This window comes from Carcharodon carcharias, chromosome 8 (assembly GCF_017639515.1).
Source record: "Carcharodon carcharias isolate sCarCar2 chromosome 8, sCarCar2.pri, whole genome shotgun sequence".
NCBI lineage: Eukaryota > Metazoa > Chordata > Chondrichthyes > Lamniformes > Lamnidae > Carcharodon > Carcharodon carcharias.
Window position 1 is genome coordinate 48,224,427 of NC_054474.1, and position 20,896 is coordinate 48,245,322.

Consider the following 20,896-nt stretch of genomic DNA (forward strand, 5'->3'; position numbering starts at 1 on the left):
TCCTATGTCTTATGGTCTTACGGTCTTAAGGCTCATCATCCAACTCAATAGCCTGGTTCTGCTTTCTCCCAAACCCTTTGATCCCTTTCGCCCCAAGAGCTATATCTAACTCCTTCTTGAAAACATACAATGTTTTGGGCTCAACTGCTTTCTGTGGTAACAAATTCCACAGGCTCACCACTCTCTGGGTAAAGAAATTTCTCCTCATCTCAGTCCTAAATGGTCTACACCATATCCTCAGACTGTGACCCCTGGTTCTGGACTCCCCCACCATCGGGAACATCCTTCCTGCATCTACCCTGTCTAGTCCTGTTAGAATTTTATTGGTTTCTATGAGATCCCCCTCATTCTTCCGAACTCCTAATTGACTCAATCTCTCCTCATATGTCAGTCTCGCCATCCCAGGAATCAGTCGGGTAAACCTTTGCTGCACTCCCTCTATAGCAAGTACATCCTTCCTCCGATAAGGAGAACAAAACTGCACACAATATTCCAAGTGTGGTCACACCAAGGCCCGATAAAATTGCAGCAAGACATCCCTGTTCTTGTACTCGAAATCCCTGGCTATGAAGGCTAACATACCATTTGCCTTCTTTATCACCTGCTGCACCTGCATGCTTACCTTCAGTGACTGGTGTACAAGGACACCCAGGTCTTGTTGTACGTTCCCCTCTCTCAATTTATAACCATTCAGATAATAATCTGCCTCCCTGTTTTTGCTGCCAAAATGGATAACCTCACATTTATCCACATTATACTGCATCTGCCATGCATTTGCCCACTCACTCAGCTTGTCCAAATCACACTGAAGCATCTCTGCATCCTCCGCACAGCTCACTCTCCCACCCAGCTTTGTGTCATCTGCAAATCTGGAAATATTACATTTAATTCCCTTATCTAAATCATTAATATATATTGCGAATAACTGGGGTCCCAGCACCGATCCCTGTGTTTTATAACTAAAGGTTGTTAATTATCAACTTGATTGTAACACAGCTTTCTTTCAATTGAGTTTGATAGTGTGGATTAAGTCATGCTATTTAAGCTGAGTCTTACATCACTAAATTGAAATCTATCAATAGGTGGCATACTGTTCATATTAAAGGTCAGTAAATGACATGGATTATCTAGTCAGTCCAAAGGCCGATACACTGAAATCATCAATAGTTCTAAAATAAAGACATAGAAAAGGCCATGGTTGAAGTATTTCTTTAGATTTTAATTGGAGCAGTAAAGATTCAGTGAGAAGTTTCTGAGAATAAACAGCAACATAACAATGACTGAAACCAATGAAGTGAGAAAAAATGGGAGGTGCTGTCACAAAGGAGCCTGTGAATAGATGGATTGAGACATTTGCTCTAAGAATTCAGTAGGCAGCCTGAAAAAGAGAAACTGTTTCCCATTTCAAAATAAGAGTGTTTCTAGTCACTGTACAATAGGGCTGAATCTTCCGGTCAGTGTGTGGCCTGACACTCCAACGTGTAAAATGACGTCAAGCGTGCATCCCGACATCATCACGTGTCATCTCAATATTTTGTTCATGAAATGTCAAAGGCTTATTAAGGAACCTTAAGGTTGGCGGGCAGGCGAAAAGCCCAAGCGGCCTTCACGTTTTTCAGGAAACCTCATCCACAGGTGGGATGAGGTTTCCTGAAACTTTTATAAAATAAATACATACATTTTCCCACCTTTACAAACATGTCCCAACTCATGTGACACAGTCACATGAGGGGACATGTTTGAATAAATTTTTAAATCTATTATTTATTAATTCTCACAACCATTCAATCTCCCTGAGGCAGCTCCGTGCCTCAGGGAGATTGCTGTGCTGTTTCGCACACATGCATGGAAGAGCACAGGCCCCGACTCTCCTTCCTCCCCACCGCCCGCACAGGTGGGCTCCATGCCCACCCCTGCTCGCTCCCACCCATCTCGCCCGCCACAGGAAAAATCCAGGCCATAGGGATTTGAGGTGGAAATTTGTCTCAGATGATGGTGCAAAGCAGGCGGTATTGAATCGGCCACCCATTATGCACAGCACTTGATATTGAGTTCCACTGCAGTCAATTAAACGAAATATCAAGCGCTGTATATATTGGGCAGCTGATTCGATACCACCCATTTTGCGCTACTGACCAAGATGGATTTCTATCCCTAGGTGACATTACAAACTTTCAAAACCTGGCATGTATTTTCTTTCTTATATTAACTGCAGACAATATTTAAAAATTACGAGATAGAATCAAGAAATGCTTGAGCAATAATATAACACTACCTACTTCATTAGCCTTTGGTAATAAAACTAAAATTGTAACTCTGTTAATTCTAAGTGTGGCTTGGAAATGTACCATCGATTCAGTTATACTGTGGGCTGCTCCATATCCACCAAATGTCAGCAAATATATGTACTGAGCTCCACTCCTGGGCAGCAAGTTTTAAACATTTTGAGATTTCAGGTGAGAGTGCCCACACACTCAAAACAAAATCTTTATTAAAATTCTGCTCAAGATCATCGAAAACTTTGTAAACCTCTCTTAACACCACACTTCATATTAGATGGAATGCCAAATCAAGCAAGATGAGGTCTGATTGTAACCTGACCTTGAACTGCTGCAGGATGAAAACCAGTTTGCAATGATGCACATGTGACAGTATCACTACAAACCTAGGGAAACTGATGTTACAACTGCATACATCGTAAAAATCTTAAAATTTACCGCAGTGGAATATGTCTATTCCAGAAATGGTGTGACGCATTGTTCATGTAAGATTTGTGAATAGCTTTCAGACAGATCAGAATGCTGTAAATATGGTTTTCTTTAGAGGAGAATAGCAGTGAGATGGTGACCAGACATTCAAATCTGCAGACCATGAATCCAGAATCCTGAACAGATGAAATGTGACAGGACAAAAATGTGCAGCCTTGGTCAAGTCAGCTTAGAACAAAGTTAAGACAAGATTCTGTCATTAACGCCACAACTAAATTACACGAGTGCTATAATGCCAACATTTGGTAAATTGCTATATTTTAAATCTCTGCCACCATGGGGCATGTGGTGATGGGAAGATTAATGGACCAGAGCGAGCACTGTCAAAAATGTGTGTTCTTTAGATATCCTGAAAAATGTATGTACACATATATATTTTATATCCAGTCACAAAATGACCTGAGATACTTGGAGAAAACTACAACATAGAATTCCACCAGCAGATCACCATTTAGAGAGCTGTTAACCTTTTGTGGGTTGTCTGAGTGAAACTGTTGTGCTTTCCAGCAAGAGAGAGGAAGAGTCAGAAAGGCATTCCGATTAGGATGTTCTCCAACACCTCCACCCAGCCAGTAACAAAAGGGTATCCACAGAATCCTGGTTATACAACAAAGGGGAACCAGTGAGCCAGGAGAAAATTGTGAACAAAATTAGCAGTTAAATGTCAAAAAAATTGACATTACCATAATGGCGATGATAGAATACTGAAAATCTATAATGAGATACAATATGCATACAGATAAAGAAAACTAATTGAACACTTCACTGCACCACATAATGCCATTGGGATCATCCAGTATATGCCCTGGCATGTGGACAGATTAGAGAGAGGGACTCTTACTTTGGTGAGGGAGTAAGCGATATAGTGCTGTAGTGACAGATCAATCATTCACCAAACGTCATCTACTTACCGCCTGTACTATATACAAGCAGTAAGTTCTAAAGCTTAACTTCTCAGTTAATAGCAGTACTAAAAGGACTCCCATAGTGCACATACCAGAATAACTTAAATCCGACAGGAATCTTTCATTAAGGTAAGCATAACCATCTGACATATATTCGGTGAGAGAAAGAGTAAAAAATAAAATGTTTATAAGCTGAAACAGGGTTTATCTTTTAAAAGTCCTTATTTTTACCTTAAGGCAAATAAATAGCAGTGCTTCATATAATGATTTAAATATAAATTGTTAGAAATATCACCGTTATTAATTCTTCTGTGCCTGGACATATATAGTATAAAAATATAGTTAGATGTCTTTCCAATTACAGCTTTAAAATTATATCACTGTTGAGTTCAAGAGAATTAAGTTACAAAACTGTTTTTCTTACTGTGTCTCTATATTTTCCGTGTGTAAAAGATGTATGTTTGGTTCTTATTAAATCTTTTCTACTAAACCTTTAACATTCACATTTGAACTAAAAATAAATATAATAACACCTTAAGTAAAAAGTTTTTTTTTATAGACTTAGCATGAAGCCTGTTTGGAGTTGGCTGTCACAGTAAAAATGTACTTGAATAAATGGCAGCAATGCACTGAGAGTTTAGAGAACGAATTCAAATATTTTTACTGACTTGCTTTAGATTGACCTAGGTAGCTGAAATCTCGGAGCAAGTTCCAAAATGTTTTCATTAGTTGAAAATATGGAATACATTTTAAAAATTAATAACATATTAGACATTCATCACACCAGAAATGATATGCTCGTTCACCACTGTGTCTTTAACTGGAAAACTTCCTGACCTCCTGCAGACCAAATGATAGTAAAATATGTGTCAGTCATTCCTGGATGATTCCAGAGGTCATTTACACTAGTATCGAACAACAAATGAAATCTACAGTTTCCTGTTCCAGGTACTCAGAAGTACAAAAAAAAGAATGTATTGTTCTGGAAATTATTGGAAGTATTAAGCAATGGGATCATTAGTCCTGTTCTGGTGAGCTGCCGGTATATTGTGCTACTTTGGAGCAGATGATGTAATGGAACTTCCATTAAAACTCTTACAAACTTCTTATCCCAGAAAATAATTGGCTCCAGTAGGATATGATCTCAGGTATTTCACTCGTCCCAGAACAGAAAGTTTACATCATAGAACAAATAAGAACTGAAACAGAAGCCGCGAATTTAATCCAACTAGCTGGGAGGGAATGGTGCAGGCGGGGGTTAAAATGGTCTCTGGACTAAAGGCAATGCATCCCTGCCCCCATCAGATTAATACCCTAATATTTAGAATCGTGTTTTGGGGTTCCCCATAAGTATGAAGGGAAAAAATTTGCAGGACAATGGGGAAAAGATTAGTTGAATTTCTTCTACAGAGAGCTGGCATGAACATGATGGACCAACAGGCTTTCTTCCCCTGTGCTGTAACCAGTCTATGATTCTATGATATTGTTATGTTGGGAACTGACAAGGTCATTCAGACTCTGAAATTTCTTATTTGGAGATATGTGTCCACTGTGTCCAAGCCATCAGCAGAAGATAATAAGATCACTAACTTTTGAAATGTGTCTATGGCCACAAGGAATAGAAATTCTCCTTCTGGCCCAGCAAGGAAAATTCAGCCTCTCCTACCAGAGTCTTCCTGGCCTTGCTCCCCTGACCACAGTCAGCCCTGACCACTCCTCATGCATGAGTTATCTTGCCCAGGACTGCTTCTTTGGTGTCTGGCCATGTTCTGCAACCATGCAGTTTCTTACTCCCACCCACAAACTTTCATGTCATTCCTGCCAGCTTCAGGCACTAATCAGAATAGGAAATATAAATGAGTTCAAATCTCCGAGGCTTCAAGTTCCAGGGTCTGGGATAGATCACCCCCATTTCGAGTTAAAGTCCTAAAAAATAACATAGGTAGGAAATTATGCCACCATATAAATAATGCCACCATCTTTTCTGGCCACTATTGAACTTAGTGTACAGCACATTTTAATAGACCATTGGTCTAATATCTGTCTCTCTGATTCACACAGAACTTAGCCAGGGATTGAGAAATGTATATCAAACATAAAGTTCTGAATCTTGCACTCTCACACAACCGCTAATACTTGTTAAACTCACAGGTAGTTGTTATCCGCAGACTGCTGTCACTCCGCTCTCAGCCTCCCACTGCTCTACAGCACCATGGCCAGGATATTTCGGATGGCAGGCATCCCACCATCCGAATGCTGGTTGGCGGGCAACACTGCCGACATTACCTGCCGCACAAGGATTTCAGGCTCGAATGAGCGTCAATTGGATACAGGTGGGTCTTCCACCCCTTGGGAGGAAGTCCTGCCTTAGACAATTGCTGGCCAACCTCATTGGCCTGTAGCTCTCTAGTCCCTGTAATGCCAAAAGCTGCAGTAGACAGAAGTGGAAGTTCATGAAGTCCACAGAGCCTAAGTCCGTGGACTAGACAGAAAGGTAAGTTTTGGGGTCTCAGGGTAGGGAAAGCCTGGGGGTGTTGGATAGTGGGAAATTGGGGTAGCTGGGGAGAGTTCAGTGGGGGGAGCCCAAGTCCCGTGGCCACTGGGCCTTAACGTAGGGGACCCTAAAGTTAGAAAGGGGCTTCTGATGGAGGCACACAACCCACACCCCTTCCCATCCAAGGCCTAAATCAAATTATTTTCAGGGCTTCCCCCACACCAAGGAAATCCTCCTGCCAGCCTAAAATTTGACCAGTTGGTCACTTAAGGACCTCAACTGGGGCAAGGGGCAGGTGGCCCGGCTGAGGCCCCGCCCGTCCTAGCGTGAAATCGCTGAGAGGTCGGGGCAGGTGGGAACCCAGCAGGGAACCCATTTGTCCTATTTCACGTTCCCCCCCCACCCAACCCCCCCGCGCTGCCTGAAAACCCGCTGGCAGGGGAGCACAAAATTCAAGCCCCTATTCGCTCAGCGCCGTTCACTAGATTCGTGCACTCTTGCACCCACACCTCTCGCAAGACCTCAACACCCGCATCACCCAGGAGCTTTTTGACTGGTTGAAAACGTGGAACTCTTAGGTAACCAGCATTTCTGATTAACTGGCAGGACTGCAATGAGAATCGCTCCTGTGTCAGTCTGGAATTTGGGATCTCTGTGATTAGAGGGAGATGGTAGCACAGTAGTAATGTCACTGGGCTAGTAATCCTGAGGCAAAAACAAAAAGCGCTGGGAAAACTCAGCAGGTCTGGCAACACCTGCGGAGAGAAAGACATAATTAAAGTTTCGAGTCCATATGACTCTTCTTCAGAGCAAAGACTTGAAACGTTAACTCTGTCTTTCTCTCCACAGATGCCGTCAGACCTGCTGAGTTTTTCCAGCATCTTTTGTTTTTGTTTCAGATTTCCCACATCTGCAGTATTTTGCCTTTATCAAAGTAATCCTGAGGACCAGGGTAATGCTCTGGGAGCATAGGTTCAGATCCCACCATGGAAATCGGTGGAAATTAAATTCAATTAATAAATCTGGAATTGAAAGTTAGTCTCAGTAATTGTGACCATGAAGCTATCGTCGAATGTGGTTAAAAACCTATCTGTATTTCTAATCTGCCATCCTTATCCGGTCTGGCCTACATGTGACTCCAGATCCACAAAAATGTGGTTGACTCTTAACTGCCCTCTGAAATAGCACTAGCAAACCACTCAGGTCAAGGGCAATTAGAGATGGATAACAAATGCTGGCCTTGCCAGCAATGCCCACACCCCATGAAAGAATAAAGAAAATCGTTTCCAATTTCTAGGATTTTTGATGCTCCAGTTAGATGCTGGGAAGGGAAATCATTATTCTGGACTTTGTAAATAGAAATTCACCAAAAAAAGTAGCCGCAATTTAATACCACATGCAACCGTTAGAAATTTTTCTCTCCAAAATAATTTTACTCATCAATAAATGGTTCCACCTTCCAGAAGGAATAATGGTGAAACTTAAAAAACTTGGAATCAGGCTTAGCTCCTCGACCAGGCTGTGTTCTCTGTCAAAGTGATAAAGGGGGGAAACCCTTCCTCCCTAAGCCAAGCCAAAATATAAATGGCTTTTTTCAGGGTCCAGCACTCCCACCAATGTCACTATCCCTCTCCCTCCTACTCAGTCCCTATTGCTTTCTTTCATATTTAAAAACTGAAATCAAAATTATTCAAATCAATAAACAGCAGGGAAAAGTCTGCACTGAGCTTACAAATTCTAATTTTAAAATTGACATTTGGGCACAGTTTTTAAAATACAGGAAATGTACAACGATTTTCGATGTAGCCTTCAATTCCAGCTGGCAGCTCTCATATGCTGATCAGTTCACTGTGCATTTACAAAGAAGTTTCAACTTAACATTCAGGTTGTTTTTAATTTATGCACCACACACGTGAGCTGCAAGCAGTTAATATTAACTATAAATAAGAGAATAACTTCTTACTTAAATTCTCAGTGTGATAATCTGCTAAGAATCTCTAGCTGCTGCTGTTCACTTATTCAGTCTAAACCTCTGATCCTGGAGCAGAGGGGGTGAGAACATTCCTGGAGTCTGACCCCAATCTGATCCCAGAGCACAGATGGTGAGAACATTCCTGGAGTCTGATCCTTATCTGATACTGGAGCAGAGGGTGAGAACATTCCTGGAGTTTGATCTCAGTCTAATCTCAGAGCAGGGAGGATGGGAACATTCCTGGAGTTTGATCCCAGTCTGAGCCCGGTGCAGAGACAGTGAGAACATTCCTGGAGTCTGATTCCAATCTGATCCCAGAGCAGATGGCAAGGACATTCCTGGAGTCCAATCCCAATCTAATCCCGGAGCAGAGAGTAAGAACATTCTGGGGGTCTGATTCCAATCTGATCCCAGAGCAGAGGGTGAGAGCACTGCTGGCTGTGTCACAGTAACTGGGGTTGACCCATCACTGGTTTAAGAAGAGACTGAATCTTTCCGGCCTGCTGAGTACTTTTGAAACTTTCCCAGTGAAGATGTTTTTTATGTCCATAAAGCTCTGAAATGATATGAGCAGCTTTACCCAGGACACTTGTGGAAAGTTGATATCATTTTAAAGCTCTATGTAGTTTCAGTTCAGTTTTTTGTTGTGGTGCCAATACCAGTGTGCCACTCCCCCAAATCTTGCCACCCTAGACGACCACCAGTTTCGCCTGGTGGTTGCACCAGCCCTGGTATTTTGATGTTTAATGTCTACTTGTTTGTTTGTCACTCCAGCGCTATGGGATTTGCCCCACAATGTAAATTTATTTCATTGTGGAAAAATCCTCTTATGATACTTTGCAATCAAGAAATAGTAAATCACTGCAACTTCTTCAGCCAAAGACAATATATATTGTCTATGTCAATACGATTGGTCAGAAAATACTCAGTTACTTTAGGTAAAAGTAGCTCTGACCATCACTGTATACAAGGCGCTACTACTATTACGTTCCTTCTGTCAGGTCATTTTGCTCGCGAACACGGTTGCACGCCTATCTACTGGTGAATGAGTTGGTAAACAATATACTGCAGGCGCAGAGACCAATGCAAGATGAAGCACGTGCTGTTTATTAACACAAGTAACAGAGCACTAACACATGTGTGCTTCTCAAACCAGATCCTATTCTAAACTACTGATTAACATTGTAGCCCGCGCTACACAGCAATTGGGTAATACAATCACGTGGTCAATCTGCCCACATTTTCTTAAAGGTTTATTGCACCTCAGATTACCACATCAATACCCCTTTGCTCGAATGTAAAATTTACAATCTTTACAATATATCAACTATTTACATAAATAAACATTTACAACTTCAGTCTCTCTGGAGGCTTCATCAAACGTGTCGAACGTCATAGTTCTACCACTTCGGATGGCTTATCCGAGGCCTCCCTCTCAGGAGTCATCTGTTCACTAGTCTCTCCAGTAGGAACCTGTAAGTTTGTCTCTTCGACTCAGACTCAACGGATCCTACAGGTACTTCCAGACCAGGGGGAGTTCCTTCTACATTCCCAGTAGGAAAGCTTGGTGCAATTTTCTGGGCCTCCTGACTTCTCTCTCCCTCCCCACTAAATTCGGCCTTATGAGACTCAAACATGTCCTGAGATGTTGCTTCATTAATAACTCTATGGGGGCAATACCAGTGGTCGTGTGTGACGTAATCCTATAGCTGATCAGGAAACATGATAATCTGGTTGCAGTAGAATTTCCATCCAGTTTTTTCATTCTGGTCTTGAAGGTCTGAACTGCCCTCTTGGCCAAACCATTGGATGCAGGGTGGTATGGCGAGATCTTAACATGTGTTCCATTATCAGACACTATTATCTCTGCTAACCCGTGTATCGCAAAACTCTGATGCAATCTGTCTATGGTGGCAGCAGATGTGGGTGATCACATCTCATATACATCCATCCACATCGAGTGAGCATCTATAATCAAGAGGAACACTGTGCCCAAGAAAGGCCCCACGTGATCAACATGGGGGCGGACCCATGGCCTTCCTGGCCACTCCCAGGGTGCAGTGGAGCAGAAGGGGGCAATTTCTGCACCTGTTGGCACTGCATGCAACCCTTGACCAAGTTTTCAATTTCTGTGATAAAAACAAAAAACTGCGGATGCTGGAAATCCAAAACAAAAACAGAATTACCTGGAAAAACTCAGCAGGTCTGGCAGCATCGGCAGAGAAGAGCAAAGTTGACATTTCGAGTCCTCATGACCCTTCAACAGAACTGAGTAAAATTAGGAGAGGGGTGAAATATAAGCTGGTTTAAGGTGGGGGGGAGGGTGGGGGGAGAGAAGTGGGTGGGGGGGTGGTTGTAGGGACAAGCAAACAGTGATAGGAGCAGATAATCAAAAGATGTCACAGACAAAAGAACAAAGAGGTGTTGAAGATGGTGATATTATCTAAGAGAATGTGCTAATTAAGAATGGATGGCAGGACACACAAGGTACAGCTCTAGTGGGGGAGGGGGGGTGAAATGAGACTAACAGGGCATAAGAGGTATAGATTTAAAAATAATGGAAATAGGTGGAGACAGTCACTGAGAAAAGAAATATGGCTGTGAAAGCGGGTTTTAGTAAACACCTTGTCAAACACCAGGAGAGAACTGGAAAGCAATGAAGGTGAACAAGGCAAAAGAGAGATACGGAAATCCTGTCGGAGAGAAGGGCAATACTTCTTCAAGGTAGGCATTTCTTGAAGAGAAGTGGCCATCAATTAAGCACAGAGATAAAAACAAAAAACTGCAGATGCTGGAAATCCAAAACAAAAACAGAATTACCTGGAAAAACTCAGCAGGTCTGGCAGCATCGGCAGAGAAGAGCAAAGTTGACGTTTCAAGTGCTCATGACCCTTCAACAGAATTGAGTAAAATTAGGAGAGGGGTGAAATATTTCCATTATTTTTAAATCTATACCTCTTATGCCCTGTTAGTGTCATTTCACCCCACCCCCACTAGAGCTGTACCTTGTGTGTCCTGCCATCCATTCTTAATTAGCACATTCTCTTAGATAATATCACCACCTTCAACACCTCTTTGTTCTTTTGTCTGTGACATCTTTTGATCATCTGCTCCTATCACTGCTTGCTTGTCCCTACAACCACACCCCCCTCACTTCTCTCCCCCCAACCACCCCCCCACCACCCCCACCTTAAACCAGCTTATATTTCACCCGTCTCATAATTTCACTCAGTTCTGTTGAAGGGTCATGAGGACTCGAAACGTCAACTTTGCTCTTCTCCGCCGATGCTGCCAGACCTGCTGAGTTTTTCCAGGTAATTCTGTTTTTGTTTTGGATTTCCAACATCCGCAGTTTTTTGATTTTTATCTGTGTTTAATTGACAGCCACTTCTCTTCAAGAAATGCCTACCTTGAAGAAATACTGCCCTTCTCTCTGACAGGATTTCCATATCTCTCTTTTGCCTTGTTCACCTTCATTGCTTTCCATTTCTCTCCTGGTGTTTGACAAGGTGTTTACTAAAACCCGCTTTCACAGCCACATTTCCTTTCTCAGTGACTGTCTCCACCTATTTCTATTATTTTTAAATCTATACCCCTTATGCCCTGTTAGTGTCATTTCACCCCACCCCCACTAGAGCTGTACCTTGTGTGTCCTGCCATCCATTCTTAATTAGCACATTCTCTTAGACAATATCACCACCTTCAACACCTCTGTGTTCTTTTGTTCTTCTGTCTGTGACATCTTTTGATTATCTGCCCCTATCACTGATTGCTTGTCCTTACAACCACCCCCCCACCCACTTCTCTCCCCCCACCCTCCCCCCCACCTTAAACCAGCTTATATTTCGCCCCTCTCCTAATTTCACTCAGTTCTGCTAAAGGGTCAGGAGGACTTGAAACATCAACTTTGCTCTTCTCCGCTGCCAGACCTGCTGAGTTTTTCCAGGTAATTCTGTTTTTGTTTTCAATTTCTGTGTCAGTCCATGGCTGCCTTAAGCAGCTGCGTGCCAACATTTTCATTCTAGCGATGCCAGGGTGAGCACTATGCAATCCTGTTAATAATGGTTGCCTTCCTCTGGGAGGCACAATGACTCTCGCTCCCCACAGCAAGATGCCATCCTGGCAGGTGAGCCCATATCTCCTATTAAAATAGGGCTTAATTTCGTCCGAATTTGGCTCATTAGAACATCCCTGCAGGACTTGTTCCCTGATGTGAGACAAAACTGGATCATGGTCTGTCTACTCTCTGATTTGTTTGGCATGTACTGGTGATGACTCTAGAAAGTTTATTAACAAGACAAGTTCTTGAGGAGTTAGGATATTCACTTTGCTGTTTTTTAGAGATAATCATCTCAGTGCGTCGACATTTGAAATCTGGCTCCCAGGCTGGTGAATAAAAGTATACTCATAAGCACTAGAATCAGTGCCCACCCTTGGATTTGTGCCGAAGCAACTTGGGGTATTGCCTTATCTTCCCCAAACAAGCCTGGTAGCGGTTTGTGATCGGATACAATGGTGAAGTGGTGATCATGGATGTATTGGTGGAACTTCTTAATGCCAAATACGATGGATAAGCCTTCTTTCTCTATTTGTGAGTAATCTTTGTTTTGTCACACTGGGTGTTCTTGAGACATAACCAATGGACCGATTCGAGCCATCCGCCATCTGGAGGGAGAATACTGCCCCTACTCCGTAAGGCCAAGTTAAAATTAATTCTTTCTTTGGGTTGCAATATACCAAAAGGGCCAATGAATGTAGCGACTGCTTTACTGTCATAAAAGCCTGTTGTTGTGGAGCTTGCCAAGTCTTCTTGTGGTTTTTCTGTATATCTGCATAATGGAGCCAGTACAGTTGACAAATTTGGGAGAAAAGAGCCATAATAGTTAATCATTCCCAAGAAGGACATGAGTTCTATGGCATTTTTTAGTGCTGGTGCTTCACTAGTAGCTCTCACCTTGTACTGGGTAAAGGCCCTGCGAGTCGACCCTATGACCCAGGTAAACTGTTTCTTTTGCTTGGAAGATACATTTTTCTCTTTTCAATGTACTCCAGCTCATGAGAAATGCTTCAATACCTCTTCCAGGTTAGCCAGGTGTTCTTCTTCAGTTAGTCCTGTTACTAGGACATCATCGAGTTAAACCACAACATGGGGCAAACCTTGAAGTAAATTTTCCATTGTCCGCTGGAAAATTGCGCAAGCCGATGAGACTCCGAAGGGTAACCTGGTATATTGGTATAACCCCCTGTGTGTGTTAGTCACAAGATCCCAAGAGGCCTTTTCTAGCTCAGCTTGCTAGTAAGCGTGGCTCATGTTGAGCTTCGTGTATGTGGTTCCCCCTGCCAGCTTGGAGTACAATTCATCAATTTTTGCCAAAAGATGCCCATCGAGTCTGGCCACTTTGTTAATGGTCAACTTGTAGCCCCCACATATTTGCACTCTCTGGTCAGGCTTTAGTACTGGAACAATGGGTGCTGCCCATTTGGAAAATTGTACAGACTGTAAGGCTCCAAACCTTCCCAGCCTGTCTAACTCAACAGCAACTTTTTCTCGTAATGCATAGGGGACTGGCCTCGCCTTCAAGAATCTGGGGGTTGCCTCATTCATTTAAGTTTGCAGCTCCTGAATCTTCCTGATCTCTTCCCTGAACACAAGGGATATTTCTGCAATAATTCTTGCAGGTCTTTCATTCGGAGTTGAAATATCTCAGTCCACTCCAACTTTATTTCCTTAAGCCAGTTACGACCAAGTAGACTTGGACCCTCCCTTGCTACCACTGTCAGGGGTAAACTAACAGACTGATTTCCATACTGTACAGGAACCTTGCATGTGCCTCTTACTCATATGTCTTCACCAGTATAAGTCTTTAATTTAGCATCTGAATTTTCCAGATTTAATGAGTGGTCTCCTCCATTCAGATATTTGAACATATGTTCCCCTATAAATGTTGTGGATGCCCCTGTAAGCACCTCCATTCGGATGGGTTTCCTGTTGACTTCCACTGTCATGTAGGTTGACTCTGTTTTACACATCTTTGAGTTGTGTAGTGAGTAAATATCTGACTCTGTTTCTTCTGGTTCCTCTATTACATGGATTTCATGATTTCTACCCTTTTGTTTAAAATTTTGTCTCAATCTGTCTTTACAATATCACATAATGTGCTCATTATGATGGCAGTAGAAACACTCGATTCTTTTAAATTGTTGTTCATTTGCAGGCTGTCTGGTTCTTTTTCTGCCTTTACTAATGTGGGTTTTCTCTGTTAAACCATTGCTTTTTTGCTGGTCTGCTAATGGTGGCAGATTCTCACCTTTTTGCAGAGCCCAGTGCTTCCACGCCATTTCTAACTGGTGCTTCCCTACGGATGCGAAGAACAGCACCATTTTGTGCACCCTTGATTGCTTCTGAATCCCTGACAGCGCACTCCATTGCAAGTGCCAACTCCAGCACCTTGCTGAAGTCTAAATTTGTTTCTGACAACAACCTTTTTTGAATGACATCTTCATTAATCCCACATACTAATTGGTCTCTTAACATGTCGTTAATCGACTTACCAAACTCTCAGTGCTCTGCCAGTTGTTTCAAGGTTGCTACATAGCAAGCGACTGTCTCTCCAGGGGCACGACTCCTCGAATTAAATTTAAACCACTGCATTGTTACTGAGGGTTTCGGCTTTTCACAAAATTTACTGACTCATCAAAGTTCTTGGAATCTGGGGCGTTGGGTGCCGTTAGACCACAAATTAAGCCGAATGTTTTACTGCCACATGTCAATAAGATGATCACCCACCTCTTCTACTCCCCCGATGTGTCATTGACCAAAAAGAAGAACCTTCAATATAATGTGACCAGTCATCGGTGACCTGATCAAACGGTTCGATATGGCCAAACTGTGGCATACAGGAGGGAGATAACGTCAATGAGGTGAGGGCTGCATGTACAATGGGCCTGCAAGGCACGGCTGATTTATGCGGATTTCCTTGGTGTCATCGACTGGTCATGTTTTGCTTCATCGCCAGTTGTTACGTTCCTTCTGTCGGGTCTCTTTGCTCGGCGAACATGGTTGCACGCCTATCTACTGGTGAGTGAGTTGGTAAACAACATACTGTAGACACAGAGACCAATGTATGATGAAGCGCATGCTGTTTATTAACACAAGTAACAGAGCACTAACACGATGTGTGCTTCTCCAACCAAACCCTATTCTACACCACTGATTAACATCGTAGCTTGCGCTACACAGCAATTGAGTAATACAACCATGTGGTCAATCTGCTCACATTCTCTTAAAGGTGTATTGTACCTCAGATTACCACAACTACCAAAGGTGAAAGTGAGGTCGGCTAATAAAAGTAAATGTGGGCTGAGTTTTCCCAGCCCCATGGTAATGGGCTTTGAGGCAGTGGGGCCAGGCTTATAGGGAGGGACCGACAGGTAGTAGAGACCATCTCTGGGGCCCCTATGATCCAACAGGAGGGGTTCCCCCTGCAATCTAAGGAGCCTACTGCCATTCCCCCTCTGATTTATTCATTTAATTTTACACCTCTGAGAGCAGCTCATTTCTGAGCTGCCCTCGATGTCACCTACCTGCATCAGCAGTGTCCACCCTTGCTGTGGGGAGCTACCAAGGCTCCAGAGCTGCTGGCCCTGTGATATGGAGCCCACTTGCCATTTTTACTAGGATATTGAGTGTGGAGGCAACCAATTAAGTGGCCACCTCCAGGAATATCGCTGGGCTGGTCTCAGTACCAGTGAGTGCAGACTCAATGTCCCCATTTGGGCCAAATTCAGGTCGCAGAAGTCTCAAGGAAAACTTTGCCCAACATATCTGAACTCTGTTGTCTTAAATCTTTAGTCTGTTGAAGCAGGAACAGAAATAACTTTGTGATGCCGCTGGTACTCCCTCAGTTATCAGCAGAGTTCCCATTAACTCAGATCAAATGCTAGGAAAAGAGAGAGCTTCCTGAAAAATTTGACTTTTTTTCCCCTTCTGGTACTGATTTCCCATATTCCAGTAGATCTTATCTATTGGGAACATGGCATATTTGAACCTCCCTGCCCAATCTTTCAGAGCCACAAAAAATTGCATTCTAATAAACAATTAATCATTTCATGCAAGTGCTTAATCACTGAAGGGTCCCCATTACAATTTATTACATCAATTATCTGCTCATATTAAAAGGCATAATAACTGGAGGCAGTGGTAATATGAAAGTGAATCTTTGAAGAAAACAATTAGCCCAACTCACCCACATGTATAGTGAGCATAACTTGCAGACATTAACATTCCACAATTTTTGTGAATGGAGGTGGGTGGTCTGAGGCTATGATGCAGCTACATTTAAATGTATGCACATCTTTTGTATTATACTTTTGGAGGTCATATCAATTTTGGTCAAAGAGATTAATTCGCAGTGAAGGGACTGGAGTAACAATCAGTTAAATGTTACTCCCATACAGTGAAACAGATCAATTTAGTCCCTTCCATTTCAAGTCCATGAGCTAATGTTTTCATGCAATTTAAACAGAAGCAAAAATATCTAATTGAATAAAAAAAAAGGACCTTTTAAGGAGATTTCTCAAGAGAAAAGGAGTTAAAATACAATGATAAAAAAACACCAAAAATCACACCAAAAGCCCACTTAATACAAAAGCATTTCATCCCATTGCTTATTAAAATTGTATCTTCTACGTGAAAGAATACCACTGCAATTAAAATTAGAACCACTTGCTCTTACCATGCCAATGAACATCTGAACTCCACTCAAAATAGCAGCACCGCAGCAGCACAATTCTACTATTGATCTGGCAATATAATTGCTAAGGTCAAAGATGACAAATGAAGGTCACTAAATAAAAACCATAATTATTTGATTTTCATAAAAATATTCTGGTAATTAATTCTTTTGTGAAAAGTTACTAAGTTCCAGTAACACACAAATCATGAGGCATCCAGGCAAAAACAGTTGTTTCTAAAATTAAAAAATATCTGGGAAACACTGAAGCGGAGTGTCTTGTGAAATACGGAAGTGGTTTAATGAACCTGGTACAGAGCACTTCTAAAGCCTTGATTAATGGATATACTCTTTACTCTGGTTAATATTGAGGCCATTATGTTTCCAATAGACTATCTGGTTATTTCTTAAATGCGCCTATATTTTTAAAATAAGTTTGCAAGTCTTTGAATCTTTCCCCATGGTTGGGCTACAGTCTATTAACAGAGATTTAAAGATAGATTTTAAGATTGAGATTGTGTGATGTTGGCTAATGAGTTTAAAAAGTAGTAGAAAAAGCTGCTGTTAAAATCAAAGCTATGAATTCTTGTTGTTGGCTTGCTGGCATCATTGTTAAGCTCCTGATTCTGGTGAACAATAGATTGTGACTACAGATACACCACCAGCCCTGTACCCTCTGCATAAAGAAAGTATCTATTAATCTAAATATTTAAAGCAGGAGCCTGTTTCCTTCCTCATCTGTTTAAAAGAGCAGGGTTAAAATGAAGACACAGCGAGAAGCGAATGGAGTCAGTGGATGTAAATCACATTTACCTCAGTAGGTGTAATTGACTCCTGTTAATTTAACTGGCTCTGCCTGAAGTCAACCAGGTGGGCCCAGTTAAAATTAGAGCCAAAATATTTCTATAACGCAAAAGCAGAGTTTTATTTGGATTCAAATTAAAACTCTTTGCTAAATAATATAAGTATTATTTGGAGGTCTAGTTCATACATATTTTGCATGCTAGCAACTGTTTGGAAAATGGGGTGACTGGACAGCACGGATACTTTGTCAGCCTAAAAAGCACTTTCTCCTGCCGTGCCCCTGCCATTGGAACTCCCTCAGCATTTCCAGCCATCTCCATGGGGGAAGGCCGCAGGGATGCAATGAGGCCACAGAGGCCACGCATCAACATCATGCCCAGATGATACCCCAGCATGGAAAATACCATCATAATGGACTGACTGAGATTGGAGCCCTTGGCCCGAGGTCTCTGTCAGAATGTTACAGAGAGAACTCAAGGCTGTGCTTGAGACCTCTGGTAGGGGAAGAGCTGCCTTGCAGATCTCCCTGGAGGTGACATATTGCACTCTTCTGGATGGAAGGCATTCTGTAATGAAGCCAGAAATTCCTGCTGATGTGGGCAGTGCACGCTCCTCTTTGCTGTGCCATTTACTTGGCAGAGTCTAAACATGTCTCTTCTCCAGGAGTGGATATCCCTGGGCTGATGTTTGCTGTGGGCGGGAGTGCGAAGTGTATGATCCCTCTGAACCTGGCTGCTGCTTCTCAAGGGTGCTATTGAGGAATTGCTGAGGAACATGCCTCTTATGTCCAAAAATAGCACCATTCTTAGGACCAGCTCCAGGGCTTTCTCACTGAAGGAAGCTGTCTTTCTTCCTCCTGAAAATTGTTAGACTTTTATCTGATTCCATAAAGACTTTCAGCAATACAACAACATTGGAAGATTTCCACCAGAACTGCTACCACATATACAGCTTTAAGGCTTTGCAGTGGCACCTTTTGAAGTTCTGGAAGTGATTCTGCCCCCTACACCATGTTCCCAATGTGGGACTAAATCACACCAGGTGTGCACTTGTCACATGTTAATGATGGGATCTTGGAAAACCTAGTAGGTTCACTTTAAATCCTGACAGTATGGAGCGTGCCATTCAAAGTACTGTTCATGCCCCAGGACTGGAATTTTACCCTTAAGTCAGCTGTAACACAAAAAAGAAAATTATTTTATTTATTGACAACCAGAACACGCATAATATTTCTTTTGCAAATTACGTCCGCATTTATTTGTATTAGAACTAATACTTTAAAATCTTTCTCTTTAAAAATTCTTTTCCTTCTTCCGCCTAGTCAGCCAGCACAGCAGAATATCAAGCGTCATTCTCTGTCCAATTCGCAAGACATTCACCGAAACGGCAACAGGCAAAAACAGAATATCCTCCTTTTTCAGGCATACTACCAGTTACTGTACAGCCAATATCTCCTGATCTCAGTATACGTGAGAGACAAGCCAACGAGTAACTGCTATGAATGTGACCAACCTTCCTTCACAATCAACACGTCAGTCAAGTTTCAACTATGAGCGGCCAAGTGATTTCATTCAATCTCAGACTAAGCGCCAACCAAAGTTCCAGTATACATCATCTGGGGTCTCTACAACTTCATTAGCTCAGCATTCCTCTACCTTGCAAACAAAGCCCTATTGTGTTGAGCAGTTACCTGGCTCCTTCCAGCAATCACAGAGCCACAATGGGCAGCAAACATCCGCATTATCAACTGTAAGCTCTCCAATTTCTACTGCATCTTCATCATTTGGCTCTAATAAAGAGTCAACTCCAGCATCTCCACCACCACCTCTTACTCTTCGTTCTTCCTTTAGTCCTCAATCTTCTTCTTGCACTTCTTCAAAGCATATGTTCTCCCCTTCTTTTACTCAGTCACCTGCAGCCTTTCTCAGTTCTGTGCTCCCATCACAATGTATTTCAGCTCCAAAAAATGAAATGCAGCTGCCTACTGAAGAAATTATGTAAGTATAAAATTCCCCCAAAAATAATCCATCTGGTAACATGTAAATTTTTGGTTCAAAATGTTCATTCTAATTTAATGTTTCAGATTTTCAATACATTTTCTATTGTACAGTCCACTTGAATGTGTACAATGATATTCAAATACTCAGTTACTGATAAAAGTAATAAGAATTTGTTTACCTTTTAGTCATTGCTACTGAAATTTTCATTAGTTATAGATATCCCAACAACTCAGGAAAGAAAATCGTCAAGGCACAAAACTCAACCAGTGATGAACAAATACAAGGTTCCAAAAATGCTGTCATTCAAGACTTGGAAAGAAAACTGCGCTGTAAAAGTGAGCTTCTGCACGATGGGCAGCAGGTACAAGATTACGTAGATAAATAATATTTTAAGATCATTATCAATGAGTGCACTTTTGTCTAATGTGCCACTAGCAGTATTTCACTGGAGGTGTAGGGTGCAAATATATATTGGCAACATAACAAGCCATTAGTTATTCTACTTCTGAGGCATTGCGATTAACATTTTGGGAGCAATTATATATCATCAGCTTCTGACCAATGACTATTTAGGGCCAGAAATTCACTTAATTATGTCACCTCAGAATTAGAGACTTATGCCATAATCACATCAGCTCCTGTAAGTCTTAATTATACAGCTTAAATTCTCATGGAGAATCAAGGCCACGCATGTAACTGCTTCATTAGTTACAAGAGACCTATTTTTTCATCAAGACATGTATATTCAACTTTATTAACTTTTGATTATTCTATATGAATTGAAAGGAAAAATTCAATCTAATTTGCCAAATTGACAGCTCTGATGTTGTTTCTCTGCCTTTGAACTATTGTTCCATTGATGATGTATGGGCAGATCCCACCTCCTGAATGCTGAAGATTCATCAGTCACCAGAAATGTAAAAGTTAGCTTGGAAATCTGCTAATAACTGAAAAGGATATTTAAGTTTACACCAGAATACTGCCATGATGATTTAGACATTTGACACCAAAACCGAGGAAGGTTTCCAAATTGAATATCTCATCTGGGGAATTGACTGGAAGAAGTTTCTGAGCCACTTAGTGTGAAAGAACCATATTAACATGACAAGCTATTTGATACATTTTAATACTGGCATCTATATTGACATTAATTCTCCTCACTGATAGTGGAATGCTCAATAACTCTTCCAGGCAGTTCCTCCAATTATATTATTGACATTA

The 20,896-nt window shown here is 41.8% G+C and overlaps 1 protein-coding gene across 11 annotated transcripts in view; it reads left to right on the forward strand.

The window, feature by feature from the left end:
• Positions 1–20,896, forward strand: part of myot (myotilin) — a 159,150-nt gene that overhangs the window by 77,908 nt on the left and 60,346 nt on the right. For 7 of the 11 annotated variants that reach the window (XM_041194024.1, XM_041194023.1, XM_041194017.1 and 4 more), the window contains one exon: positions 19,886–20,036. In XM_041194024.1, coding sequence (XP_041049958.1) covers positions 19,886–20,036 — 151 coding nt within the window. Of the gene's footprint in view, positions 1–3,667; positions 3,803–18,996; positions 19,673–19,885; positions 20,037–20,896 lie in introns of those variants that run through there. The other 4 variants (XM_041194026.1, XM_041194028.1, XM_041194027.1 and 1 more) reach the window with 4 other exon arrangements.